Source organism: Phalacrocorax aristotelis, chromosome 1 (assembly GCF_949628215.1).
Source record: "Phalacrocorax aristotelis chromosome 1, bGulAri2.1, whole genome shotgun sequence".
Taxonomy (NCBI): domain Eukaryota; kingdom Metazoa; phylum Chordata; class Aves; order Suliformes; family Phalacrocoracidae; genus Phalacrocorax; species Phalacrocorax aristotelis.
This window is the reverse complement of record NC_134276.1, coordinates 1,047,566-1,067,362: the sequence shown is the minus strand read 5'-3', so window position 1 is coordinate 1,067,362 and position 19,797 is coordinate 1,047,566. Positions and strand designations below refer to the sequence as shown.

Sequence of the window (19,797 nt, the reverse complement as noted above, 5' to 3'; positions counted from 1 at the left end):
GCCCCCTTGGGGCCCTGTGGGGGGTGGTGATGGCGGCAAAGGTCCCCAGGGAGCACCGGGATGGCAGTGAGGAGCATCCCCGGGGGTGGCGCAGCGAGAGGGGGTGGGCTGGGGTAAGGGGGGCTGGGGGGGGCCAGGGGCCCTGCACCCCCCCAGGATGGGCGGGCTGGGGGCGAGCCGCACGGTGCGCAGGCAGGGCGCGGTGCAAGGGAGCACCGCGATGTGCCACTGGGGTCCTGGGCCGGGGTCTGCAGGGGGTGTCAGGGATGGGGGGGGTGGTCTGTGTGCTGGGGACAGCTGGGGACCAGGGTGGGAATCGGGTCTTCCAAAGGGGGCAGCAGAAGCATCCCGCCCACGGGCCTGCTCTTCAGGGAAGGGACAGGGGACCAGAACCCCGCTTTGCTGGGACCAGTAGCGCCAGTTTGGAGGGTCCTGAACCACGCTGGGATGAGTATGGGCAGCCCCCGGAGTCCTGCACCGTGCTGGGACCAGTATGGCCACCGTGGAGGATCCTGGACCATGATGGGGCTTGGTTCCTCATCCCAGGTCCTCATCCCCCCCCTTCCCGTGGTGCCCCCAGAAATGCCCCCAACGCACGACGAGAGGTTTATAACAAGCATTGCATTGAACATTAAAAAAATAGCTCATGATTTAAAAACCACAATCCACCAAACTACGGAGCACAACACGACGCATTTTTAGTAGGATTAAGTTCACACCAAACGCCCCGTTAGCTAACGAAGGGCCGGGGGGGGGGGGGCTGCCGGCGGGGGTCCGGCCCATCCTTCATCTCAGCCGGAGCGGCAGCAGCAGGGCCTGGGCGGGGAGGCTGGGGGTCCCGGGGGTCCGAGGAGCCGGGCTGGGGGGTTTCAGCAGGCAGGGAAGGTGGGTGGATGCACAGCTGGGGGACCCCCATCCTGCACACACCCGTTCTGGGGACCCCGACCCTGCGCACCCACCCTGGAAGGGCACTTGGTGAGGCTGGGGGCTGAGCACCCATGGGGGGACGTGGGTGCCAGCCCCGCTGCCACCGAGGGCGACGCAGCCCCCGGGAGGGGACGGATCCAGCAAGTACCTAATGGGTGACCTGGGAGCTGGGGGGGACATCCCGGAGGCACTGGTGGTGGCTAGGGGCGGGGAGCGGGGTTGGGCGAAGGCACTGATCCAGCTCTGCTGCGGCAGGACCCCCATGGTGGGGAGGGGACCCCCAGGGTGGGGAGAGGCACCCCGAGCTCTGCCCGGTGTCATCTGTGGGGGCCAGTAGAGCCTCCACAATCCCATCCTGCCCCACATCCCAGCTCAGCACCAGCCGGGCATCACGAAGGCACTTGGGTTGAAACACGACTTTGCTCACAGCTTCCTCCTCCTCCTCTTCCTCCTCCCAGGCTGTGAGGGGCCACGGTGGGCGCTAGAGGTTCCCTGGGTTCACCCCAAAAACCTTCCCCCGACCACAGGGCCCCCCCCCCACGAGACGAATGCTCATTCCTTCTCTCAATAAATAAGAAATAACTTAAACGAGGGGAGGCCCCAGCGGCGGGACCCCCCCCTGAAATTGTCTGACCAGGACCCACTGCCTCCCCTTCCCTCCCTCCCAAGAACCCCCACCCCGCCCCCGTTACCCAGCACCCAGGGCAGGGGTGGCCATGGGGGTCCCGGTGCTCCCGCCGGCTGCTCATGCTGGCTGCGCTGCTGCTGGCGGGATGCGGGACCCTCGGCCGCGGGATGCGGGACCCTCGGCCGCAGCTATTTACGGAGCTGGAGGCTCTCCAGGAGGATGCGCTTGTGGCTGGGGTCCAGCACGCCGGCCTCCTCCAGGTCCTCCTCCGTGATGTCGCTGGGGAGGGAGTGGAGGCGTGGGGCTCACCACCCCCAGGGGGTACCCCAGCCCAGGTGGGGACCCCCTCAGTGGGTGCAGGAGCCCCTGCTCAGGTTCCTGGGTGCCCATCCAGCCTCCTCCCTGCTCCCAGTGTGGTGCTCACAGCCCTGGGGGTCAGCAGGGACCCCCCGTTGCATCAGGGAGCCCTTGGGGGGCAGCAGGGACCCCCCAATGCAGCAGAGACCCCCAGATGCAGCACCCACTAGGGGTGTCCCCACCCAGGCACCACCAGGACTCCCCAGGGAGGATGGGGACCCTCCAGGGCTGGCAAGGCAAGGGGTAGAGGTGTGGGCTGGGGTCCCCCAGTACCGCCCCGGGGTGGGGGGGGGCTGCTCACCTGAGGAACTCCAGGTCATCCCAGCCGTTGCGCACCAGCCCCTCCTCGTACCGCTCCAACCCCAGCGCTCGCAGCCACTCGCCCACGCCGGGCACGGCGCCCACGCCACGGCCCGCCTGGCACAGCGCCTGCGCGGCAGCACCCGCGCCGTCAGCCCTGCGACCCAGGGGAACCCCCCCAGGATGGGACCCCCCCCAGGATGGAACCCCCCCTGAGACCGTGGAGGGTCTCTTCCTAGTGCTGGTGGCCATGCCCAGACCCCCACCCCATCGCGGCTGCTCCCTGGGACAGAGGGTGCAGGCAGGGAAGCGGGGGGTGCAGGCAGGCAGGCGGGGGGTGCAGGCAGGGAAGCGGAGGGTGCGGGCAGGCAGGCGGGGGGTGCAGGCAGGGAAGCGGGGGGTGCGGGCAGGCAGGCGGGGGTGCAGGCAGGCAGGCGGGGGTGCAGGCAGGCAGGCGGGGGGTGCAGGCAGGGAAGCGGGGGGTGCAGGCAGGCAGGGAAGCGGGGGGTGCAGGCAGGGAAGCGGGGGGTGCAGGCAGGCAGGGAAGCGGGGGGTGCAGGCAGGGAAGCGGGGGGTGCGGGCAGGCAGGGAAGCGGGGGGTGTGGGCAGGCAGGTGGCGGGTGCAGGCAGGGAAGCGGGGGGTGCAGGCAGGCAGGCGGGAGGTGCAGGGAGGCAGGGAAGCAGGGGGTGCAGGCAGGGAAGCGGGGGGTGCAGGCAGGCAGGGAAGTGGGGGGTGTGGGCAGGCAGGTGGCGGGTGCAGGCAGGGAAGCGGGGGGTGCAGGCAGCCCCTGGCCCCACAGGTCTCGCCCAACACCCACCTCCTCAGCCAAATCCTCCTGGATGCTCTCCCGGATGGAGTGCGGGGGGAAGGCAAGGGGGCGGCCGTAGTCGGGGTGCAGGCAGCGGGGGGGCAGCTCCAACCGCCCCCCCTTGGCAAGCAGTGGCGGTGGGGGGGCCGCCCTCCCCTTCCCGCCGGCGTAGTCCACCTCGCTCAGTGTCTTGGCCATCTGCAGCACCGAGCAGGAGCGGTCGTCCAGCAGCCCCCCCGCCGCTGGCAGCCCCCCGGGTGCAGGCAGCCCCCCGGGTGCGGGGGTCCCGCCGGGCCCATCCAGCCCAAAGCCAGCCCCGGCAGACGGTGGGGTCCGGGGGTGCAGCTTGGGCGGGGGGGACTCGCCGAAGGCGGCACCGCCGGCGGCCGGCCGCGGTTTGGGCTCCTCGCGCCCGGTGGGCGCCGGCAGCTCCTTGGCGCCGGCATAGAAGGGGTTGGGGGGCAGCTCCAGCTCCCGCGGCAGCGGCGGCGGGGGGAAATCCGGCGGCGGCAGGTTGAGGGTGCCGGCGTCCTCGTCCGAGGAGCTCTCCTCACCGCGGCACGCCGGCGGCTGCCCGGCCGAAGGGTGCCGGCGTCGCTCAGGCACCGCCAGCTGCACCTTGGCTTTGGGGGCGGGGGGTTTGCCGGGGTCCCCGGGCGCCAGCAACTGGTGCGGGACCCCCTCCAGCACGTAGTACGCTGGGTTGTTGAAGCTGTTCTTCAACGGCCCCACCGCCGGCTCTGGCGTCGCCTCCACCTTGGACCTGCGGGCACAGGGGTGAGCGTGGCACCCCCAGACATGGGGGGGAGAGCTGGTGGGTGTCCCCCCCCAAAGCCCTGCCCGTCCCCCCCTCACCGGCTCGGGGCAGTGTCATCCCTGCTGGTGCCGCGGTGCGGGGCGGGGGGCCGGGGGGCTGGCGCGGCGCTGCCCTTCTCGGGCTCCTCCGGGAGCTTCGCCGGGGCGGTGGCAGGCAGCTCGGCCCCGGTGGGCTTCCGTCCCACCGACCTGAGCGACAAGAGGTGTTGGGTGCCCCATGGGGCGCGCCTGCCCCGGGGCAGGGTCCAGCCCCCCAGGACGGGGCTCAGACCCCCGGGACAGGGCCAACGCTGCTCTCGGAGGCACCGAGCCCCCCATCCCTGGCCCGCGCGGCAGAGCCAGCACCGGGCCTGTCCCCAACCACGTCACACATGCCACCCCCCGAGGGATGCTCTGAGCAACGCCTGTGCCCCCGACCCACCGGGGGATGCTTGAGCCCTCCCACACCCCCAGGACCCCCAGTTGGGGGCCACCGGTGCTCCCCCCGCCCCACTGAGCCCTGTCCCCCGTACTTGGCATAGTCCTGGTTGGCTCTGGCACCCAGCGGCACCTTCCCTTTGCCGGCTGCCGTCTCGTCCTTATCGATGCTGATCCACTCTGCCAGAGGACAGGGGCTCAGGATGGGGGGTCCCGTCCCCGCCATACCCCTGGGGCGGGGGGGGATCCTCACCGTAGAGCCTCTCACGGGTCCCCAAGCGCTCGGCGGGCACCCGGACCTTCATGGAGCCACGGATGTTGCCCGTCTCCTCGCCCCGGTGCGACAGGTAGGTGAGGAACTGCTGCGCCGTGCTGCCGATCATGGACTTCAGGGCGATGACGCACTCCCCTGGGGACGGCAGTGTGGCGGGGGGTCGGGGGTCCGCAACCCTGAGGGACCCCCCCGGGAAAGCGGCGCGATGCTGGGGAGCCGGCGCGGGCACTCACCGTAGGACTCGTAGCCGTCGAGGGATTTGACGGTGAGCAGGAGGTGCTGGTCCTGCAGGTACTCAATCTCGGAGAGGATGGGCTTCAGCTGCAGGCGAGGGGATGGGATGGTGGCACTGGAGGGGGTCTCCCTGCCAGCAGCCCCTCCCCGGCACCAGCCCTGCTCACCCCCAGCCCCTCCTCACCGTGGGCAGCTGCCGGGACGACCACTGCACCTTGAGGAAGTTGATGTTGTCGCTGCTCTGGCTGTCGTTCTCAAAGCTCTTCTTGAATTCTGCGGTGGGGGGGGACATGGCATGGCCCCTGTCAGCCCCCTGGGAGCGCACCGAGCCCCCCGGGACCCGCCCGCTGCCGTACCAGCCCTCACCTTCCAGGCAGGTGGAATAAAACTCAATGAAGAACTTGGTGCGGCTGGCTGTCTTCACGATGGCCTCGATGCTCTCGAACTCGATGTACGCCTGCTCGGAGGACTTGGAGAGCCCTCCAGGGAGAGGTGAGGCATCAGGACCGCCCCCCTCGGGACTCTCCCTTCTCAAGGGAGCGGTGGGACCCCCGGGGAGGGGAGCGGGGTGTCCCCTTTGGCACAGGCACCTTTTTTGGAGACAAACTGGGACGTCACCCCCACCTCGAAGGAGCCGAAGACGGGCGAGTGGTCACTGGTGACGATGTCATCCGTGCACCCTGTGGCCGGATGGGATTGGAGGGGGGTCAGGGTGGGGAGGGGGCTGTCCCCAGGGTGGGGGGGACAGTGTCCTGGGGACACACATGATGTCCAGGGGTTACACAGACGCAGCTCACCATAGGCATTGCAGTTGATGTGAGTCTCGGGGTAGGACTTCCAGAGGATGCGGTCGCACCAGGATGGCACGTTGGTGCGGACCTGGCAGGGGTGGGGAGTGGGGGGGTGGGTTTCAGCCTGGGGTGTCCCCACCACCACCACCTGACCCCCCCCATTCCACCCCAGTACCTACCCCTGTGGGCTTCTGCTTGTGCCAGACGTAGGTGTCCCGGGAGCCCCGCTCGTAGCGGTAGGTGGGGGGGAAGGTGATCTCCTCCTCGCCTGCACCAACAGTGGGGGGGGGTCAGGACAGTCCTGGCAGCGGGGGCTGCCCTCCCCGGACCCCCCTGGACTCCCCCCAGCCCTCACCAAATCGCAGGAAGACCTTGTGCTTCTCCTTCTCCAGGTTGAGCTGATCCACCTTGAGCAGCGGCTCCAGCTCCTTGCGGCTGATGTAGTTGAGGATCTCCTGTGGGACAGAAGGGCTGGCACGGAGGGGGCACACCAACAGCCCCCCACCACCCCCCACCGCCCTCCCCCCTCACCTGGATGTCCATGTCCAGGCGATAATTGAGGTCCCCGAACCAGAAGAGGTGGGTGAAGCGGAGGGAGATGTCGAAGGAGCTGAGCTGCTTGTCCCCCAGCGAGAGCAGGCGCAGGATGTCCAGGTAGTTCTGGTTCCTCCTGCCCGGGGGGGGGGACACACATGGGGACGGGGGTGTCACAGCCCCGGGGCAGGACGAGGCCCGTCCCGGTGTGTGGGTGCTCACCGTGCCGTCTTCTCGTTGCCGGAGGTGAGGTGGCAGTTGACGAAGCCGAAGGAGGTGCCGTTGAACATGAAGGAGACGCCCACGGCTCCCTTGTTCCCTGCAGGGACACGGGGTCGGGGCAGGATCAGGCCCCAGTGGGCAGCTGCCCCGGGACCCACAGGATGCCCCTCCCATGGGGACGGGGACCCAGGTGCCCCCAAACCCCGGTGACAGGGCACAGACCCCACCCAGACTGCGCTGTGCCCAGGCTCCTGGCACGCGCCCAGACCCCTCCTCGTGCAATGCACACATGCACAGACCCCTCCTCGTGTGATACACGCACACACAGACCCCTCCTAGTGCAACGCACATGTGCCCAATCCCTCCTCGTGTAATTGTGCTATGCGCACACACCCAGACCTCTCGTGCAAAGCATGCGTGCACAGACCCCTCCTCGTGCAAAGCACGCGCACCCAGACCCCTCCTCGTGCAAGGCACGCGTGCCCAGACCCCTCCCCATACAACGCATACAACACCAGGACCCCCCTCCCTGCAACGCACGCAGGCCCAGGCTCCTCCTCGTACGAGGCATGTGCTCCAGGACCCCTCCCCATGCAATGCACACGTGCCTGGACCCCTCCTTGTGCAACACACATGCACCCAGACCCCGCCTCGTGCGGCGCACCCCCCCCGACCCCGCACAGCCCCCTCCCCGCGCCCAGCGGCTCCGGCCCCTACCCAGCGTGTTGGCGATCCCCGTCTTGACGCTGGAGGTGCTGACGTGGCTGATGCGGTTCTCGTGCTCCGGCTTCACCAGCACCACCACCTTGATGTTCCACAGGGACTGCATGGCCACCTGTGGACCCGCGGCCACCGTGAGACCCCCGCCTCCGCTGGGACGCACCGGGGAGCGGATCCCCGTCCCGTGGGCGCAGGGTGCCCCTCGGGTGGAGAAGCCCCCTTACTTCACCCCAGTGACTCCCACCAAGGGCTGATCCCTGGGGAAACCCACCGCCACCAGCACCCACGGCTGCCCCAGCACCACAAATGCACCCCAAAACGCCCAGCGTCGGCGGAGCCGGAGCACCCACAGCCTCGCCGGGAGCTGGAGGATGCCGAGTATCGCCCAGCTCCGTCACCCACCAGTGCCCGTGTCCTGTGGCCCCCAGGACCCCCAGGTTCCTACCGGGCGGTACTCGACCTCCGTGAAGTCCTTCAGCACGGCACGGAGGAAATCCACCCACTCCTTGTCCCCCAGGGAATTCTCCTGGGTGCCGAAGACGTAGATGTCGTGGGGGATGGCGACCGTCACCTCGTCCAGCGTCTTCCCCAAACCCTTGGAGGTGAACCACGACGTGATGCTCTTGGGCGGGGGCACGCTGCCTGCGACGGGGGAGTGGCACGGTCAGGAGGGGACCCCAGCGGCTCAGCCCCCACCCCCCGCAGCGGGACCCCCCCAGCCCTGCTCACCCATGTTCCAAGTGCCGATGAAGATGGAGATCATGTCGGGCTCGTCCTGGTGGGAATGCTTGTTCTTCATCAGCTGCAGGAGCTGGCAGAAAGCCTCTCGCTTCTGCGGGGTTGGCAGTGGTAAGGGGGGGCAGAGGAGCTCCCCACGGCCCCCCTGAAACCCCCCAACTCCGCTTGGCCAAACTCAGCACCTCCCCGGCACGGGGGATTGGGCAGGGACCACCCTGGAGACACCCCCCAGCCACCGGGCACCCAGCACCCGTCCCTGAGCCCCCGTGGGGGACCACGGCTTAAATCCTGTCCACCCCCGTGCCCGTGATGGGTACCCCCAGCCCCCCAATCCCGGCAGAGCGCGACCCACCCGGGCGCTGACAAAAACAAAGTCTTTCCGTTGCGTTTTGTCCTTTTCCTTCTCGAAAACGATGCCCAGTTTGTTCTGCACCCGCTGCGACTTGATCAGCTGCCGGACTGGGGGAGAGCGAGGAGAGGTCGGGGGTGGGACTGTGACGCTGGGCTCCGGTCGGGCACCGTGACCCCCGCTGCCCAGTTCTGGGTCTGGGGGACACCCAGGGTGGAGGGGCACCCAAAGACGGGGACAACCAGCTGCTCCCACCCCACCACCAAGCCCCAGAGGGACGCTCCCCCTCCGCTCCAGCACAAAGTCAGCCCCCAGATGCCAGCCTGGAGTGCAGGGACCCCCCCCCACGCCCCCCTGTGCCCCCCCACTCACTCTTGTCGTGGGTGAAGGTGTTCCAATCCTCCTGGGAGTCCTTCTGCTTCTTCAGCACCACCAGCTTCCCCCCCTCCACGTCCACGCTCAGCGTGTACTTCTGCGACTTGCCGATCTTGGTCAGGTCGCCCAGGGTGACGTCCAGCTTCACCTGCGGTGGAGGGACAGACGGACGGACATCCCAGGCACTCAGCCCCGCCCCGCTGCCCCCGGTTTGCACCCTCGGTGTTACGCCAATGCCAACCCCCCGCGGGGACCCTTCTGCCACAGAGGCGGGGACCGGGACTCACCTCGAAGGTCTGCACCGGGATGCTCTTGGCCTTGCGGGAGAGGGGCTGGGTGGGGGCGGCGGGGGCGGCCGAGCTCATCTCCTGCAGGGCTTTCAGCGCCTGGCCGAGCCGGCGCCGGCATCAGCCGAGCAGCGGGCCCCACGCCCCACAGCCCCACCAACCCCACCAGCCCCCCAGCTCCACCAGCCACCCCGAGCTCCATCAGTCCCCCAAGCCCCACGAACCCCACCAGCCCCCCCAGCCCATCAGCCCCCTCCACCCCCCCAGCTCCATCACCCCCCCACTCTACCTAGCCCCTCAGCTCCATCAGACCCCCAGCACACCCAGCCCCCCACTCCCCCTACCCCCCCAGTTCAATCAGCCCCCCAGCACCCCAACTCCCCCTAGCCCCCCCAGCTCCATCAGACCCCCAGCTCCCCCAGCCCCACCGCCCACGGGGTTCTCCCTGTGCCACCCAGGTGGCTCATTTTGGCCCCGGCACCATCCAGATCGTGCCCTGGCCGCACCCTGGTGCAGGACCCAGTGCAGACCCCTGTAACGGGACCCCCACCCCGGCACCCCCGGCCTCACCTTCTTCTCGATGCTGGAGAGGAAATCCTTCAGCACGGAGAGCTTCAGCACCAGGCTCTCCAGCTCCTGCTCCCCGCTCTGCCCCGCCGTCTGAAACCCCCAGCATGTCACAGCTGGCACTGGGACAGGACCCCCAGAGCCACCCCAGCCCCCTGGAGGGGCAGGGACCTCCCCACAGCACCACGGGACAGGGTAGGATGGGTGGGTTTCTGCACTGGCTTTCCCAGCACCCGCGTGTCCCCGTGGATGGTGCCATGGTGGGTCTGTGGGCACAGTCCCCGGGGTGGGGGGGTGGCACCGCCGTGTCCCCGCATCCCCCTCACCTGCTGCAGGATCTTGGAGACCATGGGGGAGCTCTGCTGGTCAAAGACCTTGGAGAGGATCTCCAGCCCCGCCAGCACCTTGTCCACCTCGCTGGGGAGGGAGAGAGGAGAGGGCTCAGCAGGCAGCACGACCGGCCGTCTGTCTGTCCGTCCATCCCTTCCAGTGCCCAGCGCCCACCTGTGCAGCCTTTTGCAGGAGGTGACGAGGGTCTTGTTGAGGTGGGGGAGGCTGCTGGCACCCCCCTTCACTGCCTCCAAGTCCAGCGTGTAGCTGCCCTTCAGGTACTCGTGGGAGATGCTGCTGAGGCCATTGGTGCTGCAGGGAGGAAGCACGGAGGGTGAGGAGCCGGCAGGGACAGGCAGAGGACGGGCAGGGGTGCAGACCCTCACCTCTCCGCCATCCCCTCTGGCACAGCCGGCCCCAGGCCGGTGGGGCTGAGCCCTGCCGAGGTGCTGGAGAAGCTGGTGGAGCCGGAGCGCGGCGGTAACGGAGGCTTTTCATCCTCTCCATCTGCAATGGGGCGAGGAGAAGTGGGGCGGTCACAGCCCCTGTAGGGACCCGGGGGTCCCAGGAACCCATCCGTCGCCCGGGTCGCCCTGCCGTACCCGAGTAGTCCCTGTCCTCCACGTTTTCCTTCTCCTTCTCCCTCTCGACGGGGAAGAGGAGGGTGCAGACCAGCCCCTGGTTGGGCTGCAGGTACAGGGCGATCAACTCGCTCAGCGTCTTGAAGCGTCTCACCTGCACCCCCTGCGACGTCTGCGGGGACACGGGGACCGTCAGCACCCGCTGCGGGGTCCCCCGCAGCCCCCCACGCAGGGACACCCCCCCACGCACAGGGTGGGGGACTGACCCCACAGCCCCAAGGCTGAGCCCCGCAGGGAGCGGGGCCCAGCGCACGTGGCACCCCGCCGCCGTGCCGCAGCTGCCTGCCGGGAGGGCTGGCAGGGTGCAGGCAGCAGCCATCCCTCGGCCTCCTCCCTCCCGGGGGCGGCTTTTCCTGCCGGCCCGCACGGCACAAAGGGGGTTCTGTTGCTCTAAAAATACCCGGCGGCCCAGCCGGCCAGCCAAGACGGGCGCTGCCAAGTCGCCCGGCCGTGCCGGAGAGCCGGGCACGCTCGTGGCACAGCGCCGAGCCCTGCTCCCTGCACCCAGCCCAAGGAGGGTTGCGGGGTATGGAGCCCCCTCGGCCCTGGCAAACACGGGGTGCAAGTGGCTGTAAATGGGGCGCTGGGCCCACCCAGCACCTCCCCACCCAGCTCGCACCCCCCAGCAGGAGCCAGGCGCAGGCTGGGGATCCAAGCACCCCGACCTCCAGCAGCGGGACCCCCCTACTGGCCCCGTATTGAGGGCCCCCTGCTCCCGAAGAGCTGGGGGGTGGCCCATGTCACGGGGGCGGGGGGCACTGCCCACCTGCACAGCCAAAAAGTCCTCCTCGTCTGGCAGGATGCGGTAGGTGTGGACGTGCTTCTGGAACCTGTTGGCGGGGGGGGGGGGGGGGGGGGGGGGGGGGGGGGTGTCAGGCAGAGGATGCCGGGGGGCAGCATCCCCCCCACCTGCCTGCACACCCCCCCGAGGGACACCAGACACCCATCCTGCGGGACCGCCACCTCACCGGCCAGACACGAGCAGCCGCAGCCAGAAGGAGCTCCGGCAGCACCATTGCTCGTGGCATGCAATGAGCTGTCAGGCCTCAGCCTGGCTCCCACAGAAAAATGCCTGCAGGGTGGATGGTGGGGGTCCCAGATGGGTGCTGGGGGGGTCCCAGAGCGATCCCCCGCTTGCTCTGAGGGAGACCCCACAATCAACAGCCCCACGTCCCCAGACAGTGCTGCAGCCTGCCCCATGGCATGCCATGGATCCCGGCCCTGCTGCCCAGCCGTGTGCCGGAGCAGGTGTCCCCTGCCCGCAGCGCAGGCAGGAGCAGGCAGGCGCTGGCAGCCGGGAGGCCAGGAAACAATTTATTTTTCAATGGAAGCTCACAGGAACCAGGGACGCGATCCCGGGGCAGGGGGTGACGGGCGGCGCTGAGAGACGGGGTGCCGATGCCAGCGGGCGCGGGGACCGGGACTGGGACCCTACACGCGTGCCCTCTCTGTGGCAGGGGGGTACCAGGAGCCGGGGACCCCCAGCACAGCCAGGCCTCCCCGCACCCGGCTCCAGCGGCAGGGACGGTGGCTGCCGGGCTGGCCCCCGGCCACCACACTCTCGGAGATCACCATGAACACGGATGCGGCTGTCACCGCGCCAGGGCCACCTGTCAGCGGGACCGAGCTCGGCTGCGGTGTCCCCTGCCCTGGTGGCACCCCGCCGCGGGGCTGGGGGACCGGGGCCAGGCAGCAGCCCCCCGCCACCATGCTGTGCCACCAGAGAGGGTGCCGTCCCCTGCGATGCCGGGTCCCCTGGTGCCACCCTGCTCCCCACAGTGCCGGGTCCCTGTCCTGTCCCCCCGCCCGGCTCCTCCAGCGAGTGGGGGCACAGCGTGAGCATCCTCCCACGGGCTCCAGAAAGGGGATCCCCCATTTCTGCACCCCCCCACACCTGTGGACAGGACCAACCCCTGCCACGGCAGGTGTGGCACCCCAGGGGTGCAGCACCTGCTCCCCCAGCACCAGGGTTGCTCCAGGGTGCCCCAATGCCCAGCTGGGGGTCATAAGGGACCCCCAACTTGGGGAGGGATGAATGGGAACCCTCTCTGGGGGGGCTACATGGAAAACCCTCACAGAGGGGGGTAAGGGGGTCTATATGGGAAAGCCCCTCTGAGGGACGTGGAGGGTCCCCAACTCAAAGGAATCAGGGGGTTGTCAACGTGGAAGACCCCAAACTGGTGTCAGGGGCTCCATCTGGGGCCCCCCAGCTGGTGGGATTGTGGGGGGGTACACAGAGCCCCCCAGCTTGACGGGGGTGTCACAAGGGGTCTCTGTGGGAAGCCCAGTTGGAGTCTCCGCAGCAGAAACCCCAATGGGGGGGTAACGGGGAGGGGGGGAACCCCAAATCCGGGGGGCAAGGGGGACCCCATACAAGGAACCCCAAATCAGGGTGGCAAGGCGTTACTCTATGGGTATCCCTGGGACCCCCAGCACAGGGGCTGGTACAGGGGACCCCAGGTGGGGGGGGGGGGGCGCGCTGCAGGGGACCCCCATGTGCGCCGTCCTCGGGGGGCTGCCCCCCCAGCTGCCCAGCCCCGCGCCGCCTGCGGTTGCTATTTTGGTGAGTAATCCCAGGGGGCCAGAGAGCGCCGGGGCCGCCGGCACAAAGAGCCATTATGTGGGAGCGCGGCCGCCAGCGAGCGCCGGGGCTCCCCGCCGGCTCTGCCGCGCCAGCCGGCATCCCGCCGCAGCCCAGCCGGCGCAGCGGGGACCACCCGCGCACCCACCGCCGCCTGCGCCCCAGCGAGGGGGGCACCACGGTCCCCATGAACCAGCAGAGAGCTGGGGCGGGGGCTCCAGTCCCCCACCCTCCCGTGGGACGCCTCACGGGGACCATCCCCGCTGCCATCGCCCACCAGTTGCCAGCCGGCAATGCCCACGCTCTCCGGGGCTGCCACTGCCGCGTGCCAGCACCGCCTGCTCCGGTGAAGCGCCGGTGTGCCGTGGCCGGCCCAGCGGAGGCCGCGGCACGTCGGCGGGAGGGTTAAAGGAAGACGGCGCTGCCGGGATCCCGGCGCAGTTCCCTTTCCTCCTCCTGCCCCCGCAGCTATTTTTAGGCCCCGGCGGCAGCCGCTGCCGACGATGGGCCCAGCAGCCCTGGCCGCCCCCACGCCGGCAGCGGGGCTGCTCGGTGGGACGGCAACACGCTCCTGCCCACCGCTGCCCACCGCCCGGCCAGGGACTCCCACCAGCCCTCGCCGCGGCAGGGTCTGGCGCAGCCGCCTGCTACGGCATCCCCGTGCCGGGCTTTGCCCCCGCTGCAGGGTCTCGGCCTTCGGCACAGCCACGCGGCAGCCGCAGCCAGGCGGGCGGCAGGGCGCTGGCGGTGGAGGCTGGAGCCGGCGAGCCCCAGGGAAAAGCCATAACCAGGCCGGGCAGCCTGCCAGAGCCAGCAGCACAGGGTGACACCGGCCTCCTCCGAGCTGGCCCGCAAGTGGGGATGCCACGTCCCACCGCCGGCACCGGGCCAGGCAGGGGCAGATGCCGGGGATGGTCCCCCCCTTACCCCAGCACCTGGAGCCAAGACCCCGGCTGCAGCCCCCTGCCACCCACCCAGGTGCCCCCACGCACCCCCCCATTCCCGCGGCACCGGTATTTGCAGGGGCGAGGCGTGCTCACCCTCCGCCGTGCTGCCGGTGCCGTGTCCCCTGTGCCGCTCACCACCCTGGCTTCGAGGTGGAGAGCCAGCACCCACGGCCACGCTGTGCCCACGTGGCTGGGAAACCAAATTTGCACGAGCCACCGGCCACAGGGAAGGAGGCCGGTGCCACCGCGGAGGCTGCACGCCCTGCACCGGCACGACACACGGCACAGCCCTAAGCCAGGGCAGGCCAGCTCGCGGCAGACTCCTGGTTCTCCGTCATTTGCCGTAAGGAGCCAGCGGCTGCTGGCGCCCACGGCCTCTTGGGGAGCGGAAGAGCCTCATTTCGAGGTGCCCTGGCCACCGTGCCGCACCGCCTGCCCCGCAACCGCATCAAGGTCCCGGCGCTGGTGCAGGCAGCCGGCCCCGAGCAGAGCCGGGAGCACCCCGGCACAGCTCTGAGCCGCACCGCCAACACGCCGAGGTGCCGGCGAGGCCCGGGGGATGGCGGGGCAGCCGAGCTCCGCTGCACGGTGACAGCCGTGCTGCTGCCCCAGTGCCACCGCACGCTCGGCCCCGGGCGGGGGGTGGCAGCGCCCCACGACCCCCCGGCCTGTCAGCACTCACCCCTGGCCCGGGACCAGCCGGCGTTGCCACAGGAGCCACCAAGCCCCTCAGCGTGACCCACGGGCACAGAGCTGTCCCCCCCCCCCCAGTAGCCCCAATAGGCTGGGGACCCCCCAGACATGAGAGCAGGGGCTGATGCTCCCCCAGCCTCACAGGGGAGCTTAGGGACCCCCAGAATGCAGGGCAGGGGTCCCCATGCTTGCAGACCCCCATGGTACCCCTGACCCCCCCGAGCTGGACCTGCTCCCCACAGTGCCTGTGCCGTCCCAGAGCCCCAGGACCCCCAGTTCCCCCAGTCCCCCCCCAGTCTGTCAGTGCCTGGTCCTCCAGGACCCCCAGCCCAGAGCAGGTGCTGAACCCCCAGTGCCCTGGCGCCCAGCAGTGCCAGTGCCCCCCTGCGCCTCCCGGGTCTCCCCGTGCCTGCACCCCCCCAGACCCCCACCCCCAGCTTTGGTCACCCACCACCCATCCTGCCGCCACCAGCACTGCCTCTTTCTCCCCCCCCAGTTCCCAGTAGACCCCCTAGTCCTGGCGACCCCCATGTCCAGTATGCCTCCCCGGCGTGGGTCCACCCCCCGTGCCTGGTGCCCTCTGGGTGCTGGTGCCCACCACCTGTGTCCCCTGGTGCTCCCCCAGATCCCCTCCAGTGCCCCCCACTGTGCCCCCGAGAACCTCACTGGTGCTCCCCCACCAAGCTCCCCCAGGATCCCTGCCGGTACCCGTCCTGATCCTCCCCCGTGCTCTCCTCGGACCCCCCCAATGCCCCACCGCTGTCCCCTGGATCCCCCCTTGGCTGCCGGTGTTACCACAGATCCCCCGGTGTTCCCCCTGGTACCTTGCTGGTGGTCCCCCAAATCCCCCGGTGATCCCCCAAACCCTCCCAGTACTCCCCCAGATCCCCCTGGTGCTCCCCATGGTACCTCACCAGTGCTCCCCCAGTCCTCCCTCGGTGCTTCCATAGACCTCCTGGTGCCCCCCCAGTACTCCTCCAGTGCTCCCGCAGACCCCCCACCGCTTCTCCCCCCGGTACTTCTCTGGACCCTCCTCCGGTGCTCCTCCGAACCGCCCCCGGTGCCCCCCCAGTACTCCTCCAGTGCTCCCCCGGACCCCCTCCGGTGCCCCCCCAGTTCTCCTCCAGTGCTCCCCCGGACCCCCTCCGGTGCCCCCCCAGTTCTCCTCCAGTGCTCCCCTGGACCCCCTCCGGTGCCCCCCCAGTTCTCCTCCAGTGCTCCCCCGGACCCCCTCCGGTGCCCCCCCAGTTCTCCTCCAGTGCTCCCCCGGACCCCCTCCGGTGCCCCCCCAGTTCTCCTCCAGTGCTCCCCCGGACCCCCTCCGGTGCCCCCCCAGTTCTCCTCCAGTGCTCCCCCGGACCCCCTCCGGTGCCCCCCCAGTTCTCCTCCAGTGCTCCCCCGGACCCCCTCCGGTGCCCCCCCAGTTCTCCTCCAGTGCTCCCCCGGACCCCCTCCGGTGCCCCCCCAGTTCTCCTCCAGTGCTCCCCCGGACCCCCTCCGGTGCCCCCCCAGTTCCCCTCCAGTGCTCCCCCGGATCCCTCCCCCCGGTGCCCCCTCAGTTCCCCTCCAGTGCTCCCCCGGACCCCCTCCGGTGCCCCCTCAGTTCTCCTCCAGTGCTCCCCCGGACCCCCTCCGGTGCCCCCCCAGTTCTCCTCCAGTGCTCCCCATGACCCCCCCCGCTGCCCCCCCAGTACTCCTCCAGTGCTCCCCAGGTACCCCCTCCGATGCCCTCCCAGACCCCCCGCCGGTGGTCCCCCCGATAACCCCCCGGTACTTCCCCGGACCCCCTCCAGACCTCCCCCGGTGCCCCCCCCAGTGTTCCTCCAGTGCTCCCCCAGACCCCCCCGCCAGCGCCCCTCCCCGGTGCTCCCGCAGACCCCCCGCCCGCTTTCCCCCCGCTACTTCCCCGGACCCCCCTCGGACTCCCCCCCGCTGCCCCCCACGCCCCCCACTCACAGCAGGCAGAGCGCGTAGGCCCCCGCCACGCTCTCGCTGTCCCGCACCAGGAAGCTGCCGTCCCGCCCGGCCCGGGCCAGCTGCTCCTCGGCGGCGGCCCGGCTCAGGTCCCGGTGGTACCAGGGCGGCTGCGGCGGCGGCGGCGGCGGAGGCGGCGGCCCCCCCGCGCCCCCCGCGCCCCCCGCGCCCGCCATGCTCCGCCGCCGGGGCCGCGCCGCGGGGCCGCGCTCGGCGCTGGGCGGGCGGGGGCAGCACCGGGGGGGCGGGGAGAAACGGGCCGGGCGGGGCGGGGAGGGCGGTGGCGACGGGGGGACGGGCGAGGAGCACCGGGGGGAGCACCTGGGGATGGGGGACGCCGTGGGGACGGGCAGCACCGGGGGGGAGGCGAGGAGCACCGGGGGGCGGGGGACACGGGGAGAGGGGGGCAAGGAGCACCGGGTGGAGCGGCGGGAGGGGCAAGGAGCACCGGGGAGACGGGGGACACCGGAGGGGGAGGGGCAAGGAGCACCGGGGGAAGCACAAGGGCATGGGGAGCACCGGGGGGATGGGGGACACCGGAGGGACGGGCAGCACCGGATGGGGGCGAGGAGCCCCGGGGGGAGCCCCGGGGGGACCGGGGACAGCGTGGGGGGCCGAGCAGCACCGGAGGGGGGGCGAGGAGACCCGGGGGATGGGGGACACCGAGGGGGACAGCGGCACTAGGGGGGCGGGGAGCACCGGGAATGGGGAGCGGGGCAGCGGGATGGGGACGTGGAGCCGGGGGGGGCACACGAGGAGGGGGCCGAGGAAGCCGGACCGGGCGGAGGGCAGGAGGGGGCACTGGGCGGGGGGCTGCGAGGGGGGGCCGGTACCGGGGGCTCAAAGGATGGGGGGGGTGAGGGGGTGCACGGCCCGGTTTAGCACGGGAAAGACCTCACCGGGACCGGGGACCCCCCATGGCCCGGGGCACCCCCCCAGCCCCGGGCAGGGTACCCCACGTCCCCCACATGGTGGGGGGAGCACAGCTGAGCCCCCCACAGTGGGACATGGGGCGGCCAGGTGGGCTCCGGGCTGGCAGGACCCCCCCAGCTTGGGGCAGGCAGAGGTGGCCGTGGGGGTCCCGGGGGGCGTGTGTGTGTCCCATCATCTCCCCAATCCCACCCTGTGCATCCCGGGGTGCCAGTGACCCCCTGGGTTCCAGGAGCTGCAGCAGGTGCTGGGACACTGTTTGGGGGTCCCGTCCCCCTGTGTCCCAGCGGTGGGGAGGCCCATGCCCCCTGTTTTGCCGGGCACAGCTGTTCGGGGGGGGGGGGCAATGCCATGCAGCCCAGCACATCAGTATGGATAAATGGGGGTAATGTTAACCCCCCTAAAGGACCCCCCTCACCCCGCATCCTCCTCCCATCCCACGGCCCCCCCCATTCTGCTTCCCCCAGCCCCACGGCACCCCAACACCAAGCGGGGCAGGAATGTTTATTCACCAGCCACATGCTGGGGGGGGACGCACAGCAGCTGGTGCAGCTCGGACCCCCCCATGCCCACCCACTGCCCGCTCCTGCCTGCAGCTCAGAGCAGGGCCAGGAGGATGGGGGGCAGCAGGGCCAGGAGGACACGGAGCGGGGGGCCAGGTGGGCCAGTGGCGGCACCGTGGGCGTAATACCGCGCCACGGCGATGTTGGGGTTCCCCTGGACGGGGTCGAACCACATCTGGATGCAGCGGCCGCTGCCACGGTGGTGGAGGGTGTAGCGGTAGGAGTGGGACCAGACCTGCTCGCAGAGGTCGGCCGCCGTGGGGAAGACGAACTTGAACTTCTGGCACATGGCGCCCTTGGGACACCGGTTGATGCCTGTGGGAAGGGGGGGGTGAGGTGGGGTGGTGGTCTTTGAGGGGTGTCGTTCCTCAGGGTGTCAGGGTCCTGATGGGCCCCACTGCCCTTACCAGGGTGCGTGTGACCCTGAGGGACCCCAACCCAGCTGCCAGCACCCCTCCATCACCCCACAGGGACCCTCGTGCACCCCCAGACCCACTCACAGCCACCGAGGATGGGGGATGCAGCCACTGGGGGGGTGTCCCACGCCCCGCCACTGACCTGTGGTCCAGTTCCAGCCCTTGTGCCAGTTGACCTTGCAGGTGACAGCATCCTGGCAGTCCTCCCACCACTGCTCGCAGTCCTCCCGGCACAGCGGCACATGCAGGATCCGCTCCTTACGCCAGCTGTTGTCTGCCTGCGGTGGCACCCCACTTCAGCCCATTTCATCCCAGTTCACCCCAGGGACCTGCCAGGCCCTCAGCGGGTGGGTGGGGGTCTGCACCCACCTGGTCGATCCAGGGCCCCAGGTTGGGGGAGCACTCATAAAGACACGTGTCCTGGATGAAGTGACGCTTGCATTTCTCCGGCATGACCCCGCAGTGGTCCCAGTTGAAGTTGTACAGGTAGGACTGGTCCTGGTGAGCCTCGATACTGGTGTTGGCGGTGCAGCAGGCGTTGTCCTTCCAGAGGGCACACTGCGCCAGGGCAGCTGGGGGTCAGCCGCGGCTCAGCCGGGACCTGCCGCTGCTCCCCAGCACAGGGCAGGGGGGGCAGGCGGTGCCGCCGTGCCGGGGAAAGCACCGGCACCGGGTGATGGAGGCCCCGCCACGGCAGAGGACCCCTGCGGCACTTCTGGGGTCCGTCCCGGTGACCCCACTGCAGGTGATGCTGGTGGGTGCCGAGGGGGTGGTGGGCGAGGACCCTACCTGCCCATAGAGCTGCCCCTCGGGGCCAGGCTGCGTTTTGTGGTGCTTGGCGTCCATGCAGATGTTGAGCAGCGAGTCCCGGGTCACCGTGGCGGCAGTGGCAGCGGCCGGCCACGCCAGGAGCACCAGTGGCAGCACCCACGCAGCCACCATCATCCTGCCGGTGGCAACGGGGGGGGGTCTGGACGGCGGCACCGAGGCTCCCCAGCAGGAACGCTGGCACCCGTCCCAAAGGGGACACGGTGCCAACGGGGACAAAGTCCCCTGTGTGGCACGTAGCGGCGCGCTGTCACCACCGGCCCTCGGCCGGGACCACTGGCGGGGGGGCGGGGGTTTTACCTGTGGGGGTTCCAGGCGCTGGGTGCCGCGGGGCGAGCGTGGCTCATCTCAAAGGTCGTGTCGCGACGCAACCCTTGGCCGCCGATCACGGGACGTTGCCCGCCACCGGCGCGGGGCATGGCGGGCCGGGCAGCGCCCACGGGGCACGGGCGGGATGGGGCGCCGCGCCCCGATGCCTCGGTGTGTCCCGCTTTGACACCCACACCCACCCCGGCCCCCCCAGCCCAGCGCAGAGCCAGGGTCCGTCCT

The 19,797-nt window shown here is 70.5% G+C and overlaps 2 protein-coding genes across 2 annotated transcripts; both read right to left on the bottom strand.

The window, feature by feature from the left end:
* Nucleotides 1-624: 624 nt before the first annotated feature.
* INPPL1 (inositol polyphosphate phosphatase like 1) lies at nucleotides 625-16,715 on the bottom strand. The gene is made up of 28 exons (XM_075102161.1): nucleotides 16,494-16,715; nucleotides 11,083-11,146; nucleotides 10,278-10,428; nucleotides 10,062-10,182; nucleotides 9,850-9,987; nucleotides 9,672-9,762; nucleotides 9,349-9,438; nucleotides 8,779-8,877; nucleotides 8,489-8,639; nucleotides 8,120-8,226; nucleotides 7,759-7,861; nucleotides 7,475-7,671; nucleotides 7,027-7,144; nucleotides 6,310-6,406; nucleotides 6,085-6,223; nucleotides 5,909-6,008; nucleotides 5,733-5,821; nucleotides 5,560-5,641; nucleotides 5,353-5,442; nucleotides 5,129-5,242; nucleotides 4,947-5,035; nucleotides 4,762-4,849; nucleotides 4,508-4,663; nucleotides 4,350-4,434; nucleotides 3,877-4,026; nucleotides 3,031-3,784; nucleotides 2,214-2,341; nucleotides 625-1,834 (listed from the first exon to the last, which is right to left on the bottom strand). Exons 1-28 carry the CDS (start codon nucleotides 16,685-16,687, stop codon nucleotides 1,744-1,746), a joined length of 3,876 nt encoding a protein of 1,291 aa, XP_074958262.1. The 5' UTR covers nucleotides 16,688-16,715; the 3' UTR covers nucleotides 625-1,743.
* Nucleotides 16,716-17,930: 1,215 nt separating this feature from the next.
* On the bottom strand, nucleotides 17,931-19,663 carry LOC142061581 (folate receptor gamma-like). The gene is made up of 5 exons (XM_075102917.1): nucleotides 19,549-19,663; nucleotides 19,210-19,366; nucleotides 18,790-18,978; nucleotides 18,563-18,698; nucleotides 17,931-18,319 (listed from the first exon to the last, which is right to left on the bottom strand). The coding sequence occupies exons 1-5, from the start codon at nucleotides 19,593-19,595 to the stop codon at nucleotides 18,039-18,041; spliced, it is 810 nt and encodes a 269-aa protein (XP_074959018.1). The 5' UTR covers nucleotides 19,596-19,663; the 3' UTR covers nucleotides 17,931-18,038.
* Nucleotides 19,664-19,797: the final 134 nt, after the last annotated feature.

Bases quoted from the DNA above. Each gene is read 5' to 3' on its own strand.
- LOC142061581 (XM_075102917.1), bottom strand. From the start codon at position 19,595: ATGAGCCACGCTCGCCCCGCGGCACCCAGCGCCTGGAACCCCCACAG. The intron at 19,367-19,548 runs GTAAAACCCCCG...TGCCACCGGCAG, and splicing joins AGCGCCTGGAACCCCCACAG to GATGATGGTGGCTGCGTGGG. The intron at 18,320-18,562 runs GTCAGTGGCGGG...CCCTTCCCACAG, and splicing joins GGGCTGGAACTGGACCACAG to GCATCAACCGGTGTCCCAAG.
- INPPL1 (XM_075102161.1), bottom strand. From the start codon at position 16,687: ATGGCGGGCGCGGGGGGCGCGGGGGGCGCGGGGGGGCCGCCGCCTCCG. The intron at 6,224-6,309 runs GTGAGCACCCAC...CCCCCCGGGCAG, and splicing joins GGCAACGAGAAGACGGCACG to GAGGAACCAGAACTACCTGG. The intron at 5,642-5,732 runs GTAGGTACTGGG...CACCCCTGCCAG, and splicing joins ACAAGCAGAAGCCCACAGGG to GTCCGCACCAACGTGCCATC.